The 14,959-nt window shown below is 54.6% G+C and overlaps 1 protein-coding gene across 16 annotated transcripts in view; it reads left to right on the top strand.

Moving 5' to 3' along the window:
* The window catches only part of Cacna1b (calcium voltage-gated channel subunit alpha1 B), a 183,122-nt gene that overhangs the window by 51,798 nt on the left and 116,365 nt on the right, over positions 1–14,959 (top strand). For all 16 annotated transcript variants that reach the window (XM_078048846.1, XM_078048847.1, XM_078048834.1 and 13 more), the window contains 5 exons: positions 211–326; positions 987–1,043; positions 1,735–1,827; positions 8,199–8,408; positions 12,646–12,758. In XM_078048846.1, coding sequence (XP_077904972.1) covers positions 211–326; positions 987–1,043; positions 1,735–1,827; positions 8,199–8,408; positions 12,646–12,758 — 589 coding nt within the window. The remainder of the gene's footprint in view (positions 1–210; positions 327–986; positions 1,044–1,734; positions 1,828–8,198; positions 8,409–12,645; positions 12,759–14,959) is intronic.

The following is a 14,959-nucleotide window of genomic DNA, read 5'->3' on the forward strand; positions in this document are numbered from 1 at the left end:
GAGGACACTGCACATGGGAAGATTGACCAGAGAACATGTGGGTTCCCAGCAGCCGGGAGAGCGGCCCTCTCTTGGGCTGAAGGGAGCTACCTGGAGGTTTCCAGCAGCCTTCACCTCCTGTCTAGCCCTTTATCTCTGGGGCTGCTCCCCTGGGAGGCCTGGGGTCTTTGCACTGATTGCTGTTTGCCTCCCTGGCCCTGCTGGATGCAGGGAGTTCGCCAAGGAGCGAGAGAGGGTGGAGAACCGCCGTGCCTTCCTGAAGCTCCGCCGGCAGCAGCAGATAGAGCGGGAGCTCAATGGGTACCTGGAGTGGATCTTCAAGGCTGGTGAGAATCTGTGGGAGCTGGATGCTGCACTGGTGATCTGCCCTCTGTTTCTCTGTGTTCCCAGTTTGCTCTGCTCCCAGTGGCTGTCCCTGGCTATGGGGTAGAGCTCAGTGCAGGGAAGCTGAGATGGCTGGAAGGAGCTGGGACTAGAGGAGGCCTCTCTCTCCAGCTCACCCAGGCTCCCGGCACCAGGCAGCCAGATGGCACTGAGTACACTGGGCTTTTCAGTAGATGATTTTGGCATGGTCATGTTAGACCTGAGTGCCCTGCCCTTGACCTCAGCTCCTTCCAAGCCTGGCTCTGGGCTTGGAAACCCTGGACTTTCCAATTCCCCTCCTGGCCCAGCCAGTGCTCTCCTTCCTGTGGACACTGTCCATGCCACTCGAGGGTTCACAAATGCTTCCCCAGTGATGAACTCACAGGTGGGCAGAATGTAGATGGGGACATGGGATGGACTCAAGACAGCTGGCCTCTCTGCATGGAACCCTGCCTAGGTCTTAGAATCAGGGACCTAGCCATAGGCTTGCTGGCTGCTGAAAGCATAGAAGTAGAGCAGAGGAGAGGGTACTGGGTGACTTCCAGAAAGGGGTGTGCCCTTGTCCAGGGTGTTCCTGGGGACAGGCAGGGCAGGCTCTGACTGGAGGCTGTGTCCCTTCACAGAGGAAGTCATGCTGGCAGAGGAGGACAAGAATGCAGAGGAGAAGTCTCCTTTGGATGGTAGGTCATTTGATGGCACTCCATCAATGTAGTGGGGGCTCGCGGGTTGAGTGGGCAGTGGTGCGTGTTCACCTGTAATTGTTTCCACACACAGTCTGCTGTGCCAGGCACCTGCAGGTTAGCCATGGTCACAAGCCATGGGGCCCTGGGGTCTGAGCCTGGGCTTCCCGATGTGCACACCATATTGCTGTGGAAGGCGGGCTGGACAGGGCTGCTTCTGGAAGCTTTACACCTGCAGGCCCAGGGACCTGGAGTACTGCTGCTTCTAAAGGCTATGGAAAGACACCTGGGGCCAGAGTGCGGGGCTGGTGAAGGCAAGCATTGCAATGTTCATGGTACAGTTGCCAGCGCTGCCCACACCTAAGGCTCTGAGCAGGTCCACACTGGCCCCTTGGCAGCCCTAGCCTTGTCACAGATAAATGTTCCTGTGTCTCCCTGGTTGCCAGGCCCCCTACTGACTTCATTTTGGAGGGAAAAGAAAGCAGACCCAACCTCAGAGTTTCTTGTCCTCTGCCCAAGGACTGGGCCCATGGGCACCAGGCATCATCCTTAGCTCCAGCTGAGACAGAAGCTGAGGAAAGTGGCCAGTCCAGGGGGAGGATAACTCCCAGCTCAATGGACGGACACCCCAGTTCTGAGGTGGGTTGCCTGAGGCTGCAGCTCATGCCATCGCCGCGCCCTGTGTTTACAGCCGTGTTGAAGAGAGCCGCCACCAAGAAGAGCCGCCACGACCTGATCCACGCTGAGGAGGGGGAGGACCGGCTTGCAGACCTCTGTGCCGTGGGTGAGTCTGTCCTCTGGCTGTCAAGGGGCTGTGGCTGGACCTGCTGCTGCTGGGGTTCCTTCCTGCCCCAAGCCTGCTCATGTCTTGGCACATGCTGCAGGTGTGCTGCTCTAGGCTCTGCCGCCCTGTGGCAGTGAAGGGACAGTTTCCACTGAGGTCTCTCCTCTGTACACACACTCAGCCCCTCAGAGGACACACGCGCACACACACACACACTCACTCTTTCTCTCAGAGGACACACGGGGGCACACACACTCTCTCTCAGATGACACACACGCACACACACTGTCCCTTAGAGGACACACACACACACACACTCTCCCTCACAGGACACACACGCACATACACTCTCTCAGAGGACACACACGCACATACACACACACACACACACACACACTGTCCCTCAGAGGACACACACGCACATACAGTCTCTCAGAGGACACACACGCACACACACTCTCCCTCAGAGGACACGCACACACACATTGTCTCTCAGAAGACACACACGCACACACACTCTCCCTCAGAGGACACACACACACACACACTCTCCCTCAGAGGACACGCACGCATACACACTGTCCCTCAGAGGACACGCACACACACACACTCTCCCTCAGAGGACACACACACACATAGTGTCCCTCAGAGGACACACACAGGCATGGACACATGTCCTTCGTAGCGTGTGGTCCTCCCATCCCAGTCGCAGATCCCTGCCGCCTTTGGTCCCATGGTGCCGTGGTCACCCCGTCAACCTTGCCAGTGGCTCTGGCCCTCTGTGCTGAGCTCTCCCAGGGTAACTTGATGCCCCTCTCCCTTGCCTGGCATCTTTTGTCCTTTCTTCTTGCTGTGGGAGGTGCTGCCTGAAGGTTCTGTGGGGGCCCTGTGGCCCTGCAGTGTCCCCGCCTCAGACTGCACCCTACCCATGTGGCCGCTGGTTACTGAGGTCTTCCCTGGGACTGTCACTTCTACAGCCAGACAGCTCATGGCTGGATGCCTCCTCTTAGTTTCCCGTTGGGATTTGTAGTTGGTGACTCCTCAGATGCCCTGCTTGTTTTTCTGTCAGGCTGTTTGTATTTTTTTGTTGGTAATCAGAGTCAAAGTATTATAGACCTGTGCCCAAGCTCCATGATTTATCCCATGTGTGTTATATTTAGAAAATTTCCTTCTATTCCTACTTAACCTAGGTTTTTGAATTCTGATTTTGTAACATAAATTGAAGAATATTTGAAGTTCTTTCCTATGGATGGTCATAATTTAAAGAATGCTGGCATTATCAGTGGGTATAGCTGAGATAAAACTGGGAGCCAGGGACTCAGGGATGTAGGCGGGAAAGATTACTTTTGTAATCGATGCTTTGCTAAGAAACCTTCTCCCCACACACTCTTTCCCTCCCTCTCTCTTTCTTTCTCCCTCTCTCTCCCCCCTCTCTCCTCCCACACTCTCTCTCCCACCCTGTCTCTTTCTTTCTCCCTCTCACCTACACACTTTCTCTTTCCCCTCTCTCTCTCCTTCTCTCCCTCTCTCTCCCCCTCCCTTTCTTTCTCCCCCCCACTCTCTCTCTCCCTCCCTTTCTTTCTTCCCCCACTCTCTCCCTCCCTCTCTTTCTTTCTCCCTCTCTCTCTTCCACTCTCTCCCACATACTCTTTCTCTCCTTCTCTCTCCTTTTCTTTCTCTCTCTCTCTCTCCTCCTCTCCCTCTCTCTCCCCCTCTTTCTCCCACCTACACTGTCTCTCTCCCTCCCTCTCTTTTTCTTTCTCCCTTCCTCTCTCCCACTCTCTTCCACACACTCTTTCTCTCCCCCTTTCTACCCCTCCCTCTCTCCCTCTCTCTCCTCCTCCCTCTATCTCTCCTCCTTCTGTATAAAAGTGTGCTGTGGTACCTCCTTCTGGCCCCTTTGCTTTTCTCTTGCAAGGCTATCTAAGGGTGTGCTTCTTAACTGATAAATGGGTACAGCATTTTGATCATCCTTCTCTTCTAATTTTATCAGATTGAAAAACGTGGCCTGTAAGTCTGTACACTTGTGTGTTTTCAGATTGTATGTTCCCAACTGATTTTAGAAAGTTTCATTAACAGAGAGAGTGTAGTGTATCTGAGAGCTATCAGACTGTGGCTGGGCTCTGCATGGATCCCAAGCATATTGGTTTCTGTCCCTGAGGTCTGTGGTCCCAATAGGTCTTCCTATGGGGCTTTTCACAAAGTCCCTGGTATTCCTGGCTTTTGTGGTGACTTGGCCAGCAGGTGGTTTCCTGGTGCAGCCGTTCTGATTGCACAGGTTACCTGTGTTTCTTCACATAGTGCTTTCTCTCTCTGTTTAGCTCCTCCCCTGGACAGTCCCCCTTGCCTGGCATTAAATGTCACCATCTGCTTCTTGCCAAGGTCATTGTTTTTGTTTTAGCTTGCATTTGCCTGGTACCCTTCTTTCTCTTTCATTTTCCACACTTCTTTAACATTTATCCTCCATTCCACGCCCAGCCCCTGTACTGAGGGCTGATCTCAGCACCCTCTAGCACTGAGTCACATCCCCAGCCCTTTTTATTTTTTATTTTGGGACAGGGTCTTGTTATTTGCTGAGGCTGGCCTTGAACTTGAGATCCTCCTGCTTCAGCATCCCCAGTAATGGATCGCAGCCTGCGCCTCCATGCCTGGCCCAAGCACCATAAGAATCATGGTTTTTTGGCTGTGCTCTTTCTAAACCCAGTGTGATGTCTGTTTCTGATGGAGGATCCATCTGACTTAGCAGGTGCCTGGTGCACAGGTCTTGTTCTTCCTCGTGGCTGCACTGCATGGCTGTGCCCTCCATTTTGAGGGACTTCTGCTTTCTTCCGAGCTGTCCCACCCCTCGTTAGTTTCTGGTCTCCACCTCTGCCCTCCACAGAGGCCGTCTTCCCTTTCCTGCCCTCGTGGTTGGGAACAGTGTTCTCACCACTCCAGCTTGCTGCTTCACCATCTTTACCACCATGATGGACTGTTCCCATCGCTGCATTTTTGTTTCTGTTTATTTTGCTCCACTCCTAACTTGAGGAGGCATGACCTTTGCAGTGGCCCCCTCTTGTCCTGGACCAGGTGTGAGCCCCTCGCTGCTGCCCCAGGTGGAGCATCCGCATGTGCATGCGCCCTGCTGCGCCCTTCTGAGGCCTCCTGCCCCTCCTCCAGCCCCAGCTTTCCACAGCCTGTTCCCTCTCCTTCTTGACTCTGCCAGGGTGTGTAGGTGGGGACTGAGTTCTCCCTATTGTCAGGAGGCCTTCCCTGGTCCTCACCGTGAGGTGACCTTGTTGTGGCCTGTTCCTTGCTGGAGCTTGACACCCAGGCCCTGACCTGTAGCTCCACCCTGCTGCCGTGAGGAGCGGCTTCCCCACTTATAATGGTCGTCTCCTTTCCTTGCTCCTTTGCTAGGAGTCACTGCCCTTCAGTGTGTCTCTGGTTTGCTCTTCTGTACCTCTGCCCTTGCCTCATGGCTCCCTCCTCTGCCTCACCTTCCAGTCACTCAGAGTTGTCTCACTAAGTTCCTGAGTGAACTTCCTTTCATTTTGCCTGCTGAGAAATTTCAGGAGGGAAGTTTGTTTTCTTTCTCTCTTTAAGCTTTGTGTGGTGAGTTGGGTGCTGTACTTGGATCCCTGGGACTAATAGACTTTCCTCTGAGTCCCTAGCAGAGCCCAAGGACATACTTGCATTCAGTGTGTGCAGGCCTTGGTCCTTGGTCAGGACAGGCTTGGGGCTGGCTGGGAGGGAAGGAAGCCATTCTTGGGTTTCTGTGTTCCCAGCCCAGCTGGGTCCCCTTGGTTGCCCTCCAGCTGAGGATGGCTGTGTCTCAGGGGCTGGGCTCTCATGTCTCCCTGCCCACATGCTGTTATCAGCCTATTCTTTGCACCCCATGTTTAGCCCTCCACTCAGAGTTGTCTCACTAAATCCCAGCTGACCCTTAAAGGTACAGGTGGCCTGTGATCTGTTGCCAAGTGAGTGGCTTCCAGGCTTGTGTGACATACGTGCACCAGGTCACACAACCCTAAGGTCAAGGGTGGCAGCCTTTGGGTCCATGTCAGCATGTTGCTTGAGCCCATGTCACTTTTGCTACTCCATGCTGGGACACACCAGCCAGGCTGGAAAGACACTGGCTTTCTTCTTCCTTCTCCCTGGCCTCTAGAAAGTCACTGAGAGCTGGGTAGATCTTGGTCGTTCCGTTTTCTGGCTTCATTCAGGGCCTGGAACAAAAGGTCTGTGCATGTTTGTTGAGCAAATAGTACTGACAAGGGTCACAGGGACTGCGTATTGACTGGTGAATTCCTCTTAGAAACATCTGGATTCCTTTATATGATGTGCCCTCAGTTGTATCTTGTTCTATTGATATTTAGCTTTCTTGGGTTGTTTTAATTCTTGAAGATTTCAGGTCTGTTTTTCTTGAAATAAGGTTTTTCATCATAGGGACTATATGCTGATTAGGTCTGGAAGGTTCAGAAAGCTGAGAAGCAGTTTGATCTTGTGGTCTTCCCACCGAGACTACCATTTGATGATGCATTTCTGCATTTACTGTAGATACCTGCTTTCCCCCAAAAATGGGGCCGGAGCCACTGCCCACAGCAGACTTGAGCACACAGTGGCTGCTTGCTAAGAATTGCTGTCTGCTGGGATTGCGCCCCCCTCCCAAAGAGCAGGACCTTGGAAGTACTCATGGGAGCGTTGGCCTTGCAGCCACTTTCTACCTGGGTGCCCAGGCTCCTGTGGACCTGAGGCTGAAGCAGTTCTGGCCATGCCCTGGAGTGTGGGTGGCACGAGAAGCAAGAGTCCCTGTCAGCTTGCAGTGGAGGATCCTTGGCTCCTGCCCCACCCCCGGCACCCCTTGAGTGTGTGTTGGGAGCTCTGCAGGCAATGTGGGGTGTGGTTTTGTGCAAGTGCCGTAGTGGTTGACATGCTCTGGGTTCTTGTGTTTTAAGCTTTTTTGCTGCTGTGACTAAAAGACTTGATAAGAACAATTTTAGAGGAGAAAAAGTTTATCTTGGGGCTCAAATTTCAGAGGTGTCAGTCTATATGCAGCAGGCTTCATCCCTCTGGGCTCAAGGTGAGGCAGAACATCATGGTGGAAGAGTGTGGTGTATGCACGTGGCTCACCTGATGAGGAAGTAGAGAGAGACTCCATTGGCCATATACATATACATATATGACAAAGGCCACATCCCCAGGGACCCACTTCCTCCAGCCACACCTACCTACCTTCAGTTGCCACTCAGTTAACCCCATCAGGGGATTAAGTCACTGATGAAGGCTCTCAAAACCCAATCACTTCCCCTTTGAACCTTCTTGCTTTGTCTCACACGTGAGCTTTTGGGGATACCTCACATCCATACCATGACATCATGTATGTCATGGGCCCAGGTGGGTGTGGCTGTGGCAGGCAGTTGTGAAGGGCACATCCCTGCGAGGTCTTCCTTACATGGGGACAGAATGGAGACCCCCCCTGAGGTGGTTCCCTGCTCTCCCTAGCTGTGTGTGCCGTGCAGTAGCTTTGCCCTCTCTGGCCTTCTTACCTGGGGGCCCAGTGTGTGTGCACATGCAGGAAGGGGGCTCAGGGATGAAAACTTCAACTTGGCTACTGTTCAGGGAGCTGGATAAGGATAGGCTGATGAGAAAATGGTGATAGGTGGCCATGAGGTGGGTATCACTGCAGAGCGTGGGCAGGGAGGACCCTACTTTCGATGGAGTGTCCAGAGAAAGATGATTTGTAAAGGTGACATTGAAGCTAAGACCCCCAGCTGAGGAGCCACCATGGAAAGGAAGCCTAGGGAAGGGAGCATTTTACATTTGGGAACTGCTAAGATCAAAGCAGCAGAGGTGACGGCTTGGGTGTGCGTTGGGGAGAGAAGAAGGAGTCAGGTGAGAGCAGGGTCAGCACACTTCCCAGACAGCTAATGTTTTGGCCTTTATGGACAGGACATCAGCCATGTACCAAGAACAAATGCATGTCCAGGAGAGATGCTTAAGAAACAGGTAGCCAGTGGTTGCTGACCCCTGAGTTGGGGGGCAGGGTGTACTGGAGGGATGGATCTTGGGGAGGGACTGACTCTGTCAGATTTATCTCTCTTGGAAAAAGCTTGGAGTGCCTACAAGGGTGCCCAGGGCATCAGGGCTACCTTATGGAAGGTAGCCAGCGTGCCGGGACCAGAGACAGTGACCATCCAGTCCAGACCAATCCAGCTTTCCATTGGCAGCCAGGGACCATAGGCATCAAGGAGACCTTTGGACTCCCCACAGGGGGGTGGCAAGGGTTAGTGCATAATGGCTTGTGAACAGGGGATGGGGCAGGCTGTCCTTGAGGGTATGTCTGAGAATGGGGCTGCTGGTCCCTGAGCTCTAGCAAGCCTTTTGTCTTGCAGGGTCCCCCTTTGCCCGTGCCAGCCTCAAAAGTGGGAAGACAGAGAGTTCATCGTATTTCCGGAGGAAGGAGAAGATGTTCCGGTTCTTCATCCGGCGCATGGTGAAGGCGCAAAGCTTCTACTGGGTGGTGCTGTGTGTGGTGGCTCTGAACACACTCTGTGTGGCCATGGTGCACTACAACCAGCCGCAGCGGCTCACCACAGCTCTGTGTATGTACCCTGCCCCGCCCTTCCCTCTCTCAGGGCACCTCCCAAACCCATCTGCTCTGCAGCCTGGAAATCCTGGTCCACGACTCTTCTGCCTGGAACACCCTGGGCGCAACTCCTGTCTGCTGCACAGACCTGGTCAGTCCCCAGGGGCCTCTGCTGGAGCCTGGGTGGTGTCCCAGGCCTGAGGGCTCCCCTCCATGCCTGCAGGTGGGTTCCAGGCAGCCCAACTGATGTGGCTAGATGCCCTGCATCAGTAGTGTGATGAGTTGAGAGGTCCTGGGTTGCCCAGGGGAGGAAGTGTGTGGGATGGCCAGGGATGAGCCAGGCCAAACACACCTGTGTCCTCCCTCTGAAGGGTTTCAGACCCATAGGCTAGGCACTTCATTCTGTGCTACTCCTGGCCTGGATTCCTGAGGAGTCAGAGTCCTGGCTGCATGCTCTGTCACAAGGCTCTTCTGGATACTTACGTTCTCCTGTACAATGGGTTGGACATATGAGCATCAGGACTGCTATGACCAGAGATGAGTTGCTATCCTGTGTCCATGAGCCCAGGACAGTAACAGGGATTTGTGTCATGCTTGTCTTGGCCCCGGCTATAGTTAGGAGAAGGCAAAGAGGAAGATAACTGGTAGTTGGGGCCTCCTGTGTCTGTCCAGGATTGGAACTGGCACTCTGAAGCTGGCCCTGCATACTCCAGGGCTCTGTGGCCCCAGGAGCACAGCTTGGCTCTGCTGTCTTACTTTGTGAAGTGTTGAAGAATCCACTGATGTTTCCATCCTGTGGTCAGTGCTTTTGCCTCCCTGTCCTCCAGGGATCAGCTGCACTCACCCTGCTTGGTGTCTGCAGTGGGCCTGGGGGCAGGAGCTCTTTGGGGCTCCCATGAAGACCTCCCTCTCTCTCTGGAAGCTGCCTGAGGCACTTGGGAGAATTTTTGCTGAACCCTGAAAGCATCCTGGCATAGTCCTAGCCCAGCTGTCCAACCTATGTGGCCCACTCAGCCCCTGAAGGGCTCTCATGAGCTGGGTGGGTGCTGGCAGCTCTGCAGTAGGCGGGCCCACGGTCATGTGTGTGCCCACGTATGTTCTCATGCGCATGCACACTCACCCAGCCTGGGCTTCACGCGTGTGCCCACGTGTGTGCTCATGTGCATGCACACTTATGCAGCCTGGGCTTCAGCTGCTGGGTCTGTCAGTGGCAGAGCACTTGCCTAGAATTATGAGGTCCTGGGTTTACTCCCTGGTTCTGGGAAAAAAGAAAAAGAAAAAAGGAATCTGTTACTTGCCTCTCAGGGGAAGGGTAAAGAGGCAGCAGAAGGATGAGGAGCTGAGACAGCCTGGCTCAGATGCCCCTGGGAGGGTTGGGGAGAAGTGCTGTGTCATGCAGCAGCCTGCTCTGGTCCCCGGTTTTGGATCCTGAGAGTGGTAGCTTGGCATCTTGGGACTTTGCTTGGGAGTGAGTTCAGGGTCTTCCTGGACCCTCAGGCTTAGGTTCCTTACCCTTGGGGTTGGGTGGGGACCGTGGATTCTCTTCTTCCCCTCAGCTGGCTGGGCCTGTTGGTGCCCAGCTGCTCTCATGGTCACTCCTGCCTTCTGGGTGTCTGCTGGCTGGGAAGGTGGGGTGCCTGTGTGAGTGAGAGCCTGCATGACCTGCTTACATGTATGAAGGTGCAAGTGTGGGCTGGAAGTACCCCAGCCTTGGGCAAACTGACTGGGAATCTGCTGTTTTCCTGGAATTCCTGGGTCCATTGTCCTCACAGAGGGAAAACGGCTGGGGGGAGAGGTGGACATTTGCTGAGTCTAAGCCTTTCTGCTGATAGTGCCTGGGGCCCTGTCTGATCCTGTAGGGCAGAGCAGGCTTCTAGAGGTCCTGCATAGACCAGCTTCACAGTGCTCACAGTGAGGCCCTGGCCTAAGGCCTGCCACCCTGTAGTCAGTGAGCTCTATGCACCTGCCCATCCACCAAGGACCCACCCTGAGGCCCCGTCAGGACCTTGGAAACTGAGGCTTAAGCAGTGAAAGGGAGCTGTGGGGCCTCACCATCCTGTGAGCCCCCGTGAGGCTTTACACATCCACAGGACACACTTCTCTGCCCTCCCCTCTGCTCCCAGAGCACAGTGGCCTATCACAGGATACCTTTACCTTCCTCCTCTGCTTGCTCTGTTGCCTGTGAACCCCTGGAGAGCAGGGTGGGTGCTATCTCCTGCACCAGCTCCTAGTAGCACTGTGCCTGCTGGTGCAAGAATGGATGATCCTCTTCTGTGGCCTCAGAGGGGAGGCTGAGTGTGTGAGCTCAGGCCATCTCAACAGGACGCTGGGGACTTCTAGTGCCTAGTCCCTTTCTCTAAGGTTTGGCCAATTTTGTACCTGTTTCTTGCAAAGTTCTCTCACTTTGGTCTTCTAGGAGCAAGCTGAGGGCCTGGGCAGCCTTGCTGGTGGTCCCCATGGGGGTGGCCATAGTCCTATTTCTCTTCTCTCCCAGGGTGCTTCATGGGAAACTGATGGCACAGGCAAAGGCCTTTGTGACCATGTAGAGGGACTTTGAGGTTTTTGTGGCCAGGAGCACTAGGACTCTGCAGGCTACTTATATATTTCCTGTTCTGAGCTGGACTGTGAGGGGTGCAGCTTTCCTGCTGCTGCTCATACCTGCTGCTGAAACAACCAGGCCCAGGCATCTGTCTGAGGCAGCAACAGGCCTGGTTGGGGATGGTCCTCTTGTCCCAAGAAGGCCCTGCCTAAGGGTCAGTGGCATCTGTGCCTGATATGGGCTCTGGCTTTCCCTAGTAGGCTTCTTGGCCTTTTGCTATCGTCCCATACTCAGTGAAAGTGCCTGGTGATCTCCTGGCTGGCTTCAGGGGCCAGGCTTGTTGGGCATGAGTTGCTCCCAGGAGTTGGCTGGCCATGGGCTTACGCGGTAGAAGAGGGGTCCTCCCCTCTCTGTTTGCTCAGTGCTTAAGTGGGCCTGGAACTAGCATCTCTGCTTATCTGGATCTGGGCTGCTATAAACGGACTCCTTACTGAAGTGTTTGGATCATTACTGTGTAGCCCTTGGGGACTTGTGGGGAAGGCAGATTTCAGGGTGCACAGGGATGTGAAGTGTGCTACCCATCTTCCATCATCTGTGTTTTAGAAGCTGTGTCTGCCTTAAGGCCCCATGTCTCAGCAAAAACCCAGGGGGATAAGCTGGCATCTGCCCAGCGACTGGCTCCCCAGCTTGGCCTCCCTTCCTTCTCATGGCCTTGTCCTCTGTGGCCATGCTCTGGGATTGGAGCTGCTGCCCTGACCAGCGGCCACAGTGCCTTTGGTCTCCTGATCCCAGTACAATCCTCTGGGAGGGGGATCAATGAGAGTGGCTCGGTTCTGAGGTCTGGGCTTCTGAGGGCCTCATTGAGGTCCACTCCCCACATCTGGCCTGCTCAGGCAGCAGGTTCCCAGGAGCTAGGGGATGGCGACCACTGACTCCTGCCAAGGGCAGGCTGGTTGGGTGGTACATGTCGGAGGCCTGGGACTGCCTCTGGAGTCACTGCCTTCTCTTGCTCTGACTTTACTCCTGTCTGGGCTAGGCTAGTGGGCATTTGTGGGCCCTCCAGCCTCAGTGTGGCCTCCCTTTAACCCTGAGGCCCTGGAGGGTCAGCAGGATTACCTCTGGGACTCCTGGGTTGAACCCTCTCCATCATGCCCCTACTCATTGGCAGAGCCAGGAGTGGCATCACCAAAGCCCTTGGCAGAGCCAGTGACCCTTGGGAGTGTGTGTTGGACAGGCCTGGAAGATGTTCAGGTGTAGAGGAGTTCTCCTTATGTGGGGCAAACACGTGAACAAAGTCAAAGTTAAACACGGTGCTGTGGGATCCTAAGGAGGGCTGCCAGGAAGCTCTTGTGGAAAGACAGGGAGACTCTGACAAGGCTGAGGGGCTCTGCCTGTGATCAGAGTGAGGAGCCAATGGTGCAGGCCTGGCCAGAGGCTGTACCCAGCTGCACATCTGCAGGCCCTCCTCTGAAGGTGTCTCCTATGACTCTGTATCCCGGAGCTGTGTCCCATTAGCCCTGGGCCCTTATCCTCCAGACTGGAACAGCATCTCTTGTGTCCCTGACCTAGAATGAGATTTCAGAGCTCAGGATGCAAACCAGGCCTGGAAGGTTCAGCCCTGGAAAGAACCAGAAATGTGGTGTCCTCCAGTCTGGGCTGGAGGCAGGGTGGGAGGAGCCTTGTGCTAACCTCCCTCTTCTCCGACTTCTCTTAGACTTTGCAGAGTTTGTTTTCCTGGGTCTCTTCCTCACAGAGATGTCCCTGAAGATGTATGGCCTGGGGCCCAGAAGCTACTTCCGGTCCTCCTTCAACTGCTTCGACTTTGGGGTAAGGGAGGTGCCTCATTAAAGATGACTACTTAAGGGTCTGGGCTGTAGCTTGCTGGTAAAGTGCTTGCCTAGCAAGTGTGAGGCACTGGTTTCCATTCTTAGTACCACATATAAATAAATAAATTTAAAAATTTAAAAAATGCCTGCTTGGGTCTGGGTGGTCTGAATGTGTCCTTACCTGGGTGTGCAAAACCGTCTTCCCCATGTGTGCCCAGTGTGGGCTGAGATCTGTGATCCTGTAGGTCCTGAAGGCTACCCAGAGACTGGCAGGTGCAGGGAGTCAGCACAGGCCTGTCCTGGGTTGGCCTGATGGTTGGGGGTGCCTGCTACAGCCCCTCCCACTGCATCATGTTGCCCTTCTTGCCTCTGACCCCTCCTGTCTGCTCGTGACCAATCAAGGCTCTGTAGCACCCTCTGTGCTGGGACCTGGGACCTACTGCAGGCTCAGTCTCCCCTGCAGAGCTTGGGCTGAGCTCCTGACCCCCACCGTACTCTGGCTCCCCCCTAGGCAGGACTCTGCATATGTACTTTTGCCACCAAGGGAGAAGTGATAGGCCATCCTCCTTGGGGTGGGGTTAGGGGTGGGGTGGTCCCTTCCCAATCTCACAGGTCAGGGAAGCCTTAGGGCATGTTCTGTGGCTCACCTTTAGTCCAGGCTAGGACAGAGGGCAAGGGCCACACAAGTGTCACCTTACCTGGCCCTACAGATCTCACAGGATGTATCCCTGGTGCTGAGCCCAGAGCCTGAGCCTGGCCCTGTCACTACCTGCCCAGAGGCTAGGTGGCAAGCAGAGCCCATGCCCTGTAGAAGAACCTGGAGCTCTCTGGTTTGTGGTGACAGGGTGAAGGAGAACCTCAGCTGGAAATTCAGCTCAACTTGGATTTGTAATGTTCTCCCTTTGCATCTTGCAATTGGCAACCACTGTGCCCATGGCCCCTACTTTGCAGATGAGAGACTTGAGACAGGCCATGCCTGGCCAAGACTGCCCAGCTGCTAGTGGCTCACACTGTGCCAGACTGCCCAGGGCCCTCTGGGATCAGCACCTGTGATTCTGAGTGGTTGTGGGAAGACTGCAGTGCTCTCACTCTTTGCCTCTCTGGCCACAAAGACAGGCAGGAGCTATTGGGGCAGAGGTCCTGTCACTGAGGGGGTGTCAGAGGTGCACTGGCTTTGCAGATACGCTTCTACCTTCCGACCTGCACGACTGGACTCCAGGATATGGGGCAGTCTGCACATAGCTAACAGATTATTCTAGATCTTAACAACTCAAAACTGCTAAAATCTCTTTTACTTTTCACACTGTGGGTCAGGAATCTGGGTGTGGCTGCCTGGGTGCCTCTGGCCCAGGGTCTCTCCTGAGGTTTCAGCCTAGTAGAAGACCAGGGATGCAGTCTTGGTTCTGGGTCAGGTAGCCTCTCTGTAGGCTGCTTGCTTTTCCTCACAGTGTGGCAGCCTGTGGTTTGAGAGAACTGAGGTCCCCGAGGGAGAAGCTGCCCAAGCTGAGGAGGTGTTCCTTTATACTGACTGTGAGCCCTGAGTGTGTGCTGTGAGGTGTGGTAGCCTGGGAGAGGATTCAAGGTGACCCTGTGTGTCCTGTCCAGGGGAAGGTAGTAAAGGGTTGCTAGGCTCCACTTTCTTTGGTCTGTCCTTTCTGAGCCCCTTGCTCCAGCACTGACCAGACTGGCCTTCCTTGCCCATATGAAAAGCAACTGAAAGCGGCGAGGGTGGGGGGCATTTCCTTTGTGCATGAGGTAATCCTGCAGCAAAACAGAGGGGCAGGCTCGCCACAGTCTGTTCTTGGTGGCACATCTGGCTCCTGGTCACTGGGAGAAGAAAGGTCTAGCTTACAGTGTTCAGGACCAGGGAGGGGGTTGTGGGAGTTTTCCAGGGTGCTTTCCCAGCCCCAGAGGTGTTTAAGAAGACGCAATGTCCTGTGGCTGTGATAAAGCACGGGTGAGGCACTAGACAGGTGGCTTTAGTCTGTCAGGACACCAGCAGGCCTGGTCTTGCTCTATGTTCTGTGCCCTCCTTGTGTCTGGGATGGTGTGGGAGAGAGGATGCAGGTCCTCTGACCTACGTATCTGCACTGCCTTGTCTGGCTTGAAGATGTAGGGTGGGTGCCTGCAGAGACATAGCTGTGCAGATGCACACACACAGCACACGATGCAGGTGAACTCCAGGGCTGATGCCATGCCTCT

This window comes from Ictidomys tridecemlineatus, chromosome 4 (genome assembly GCF_052094955.1).
Source record: "Ictidomys tridecemlineatus isolate mIctTri1 chromosome 4, mIctTri1.hap1, whole genome shotgun sequence".
Lineage (NCBI taxonomy): Eukaryota > Metazoa > Chordata > Mammalia > Rodentia > Sciuridae > Ictidomys > Ictidomys tridecemlineatus.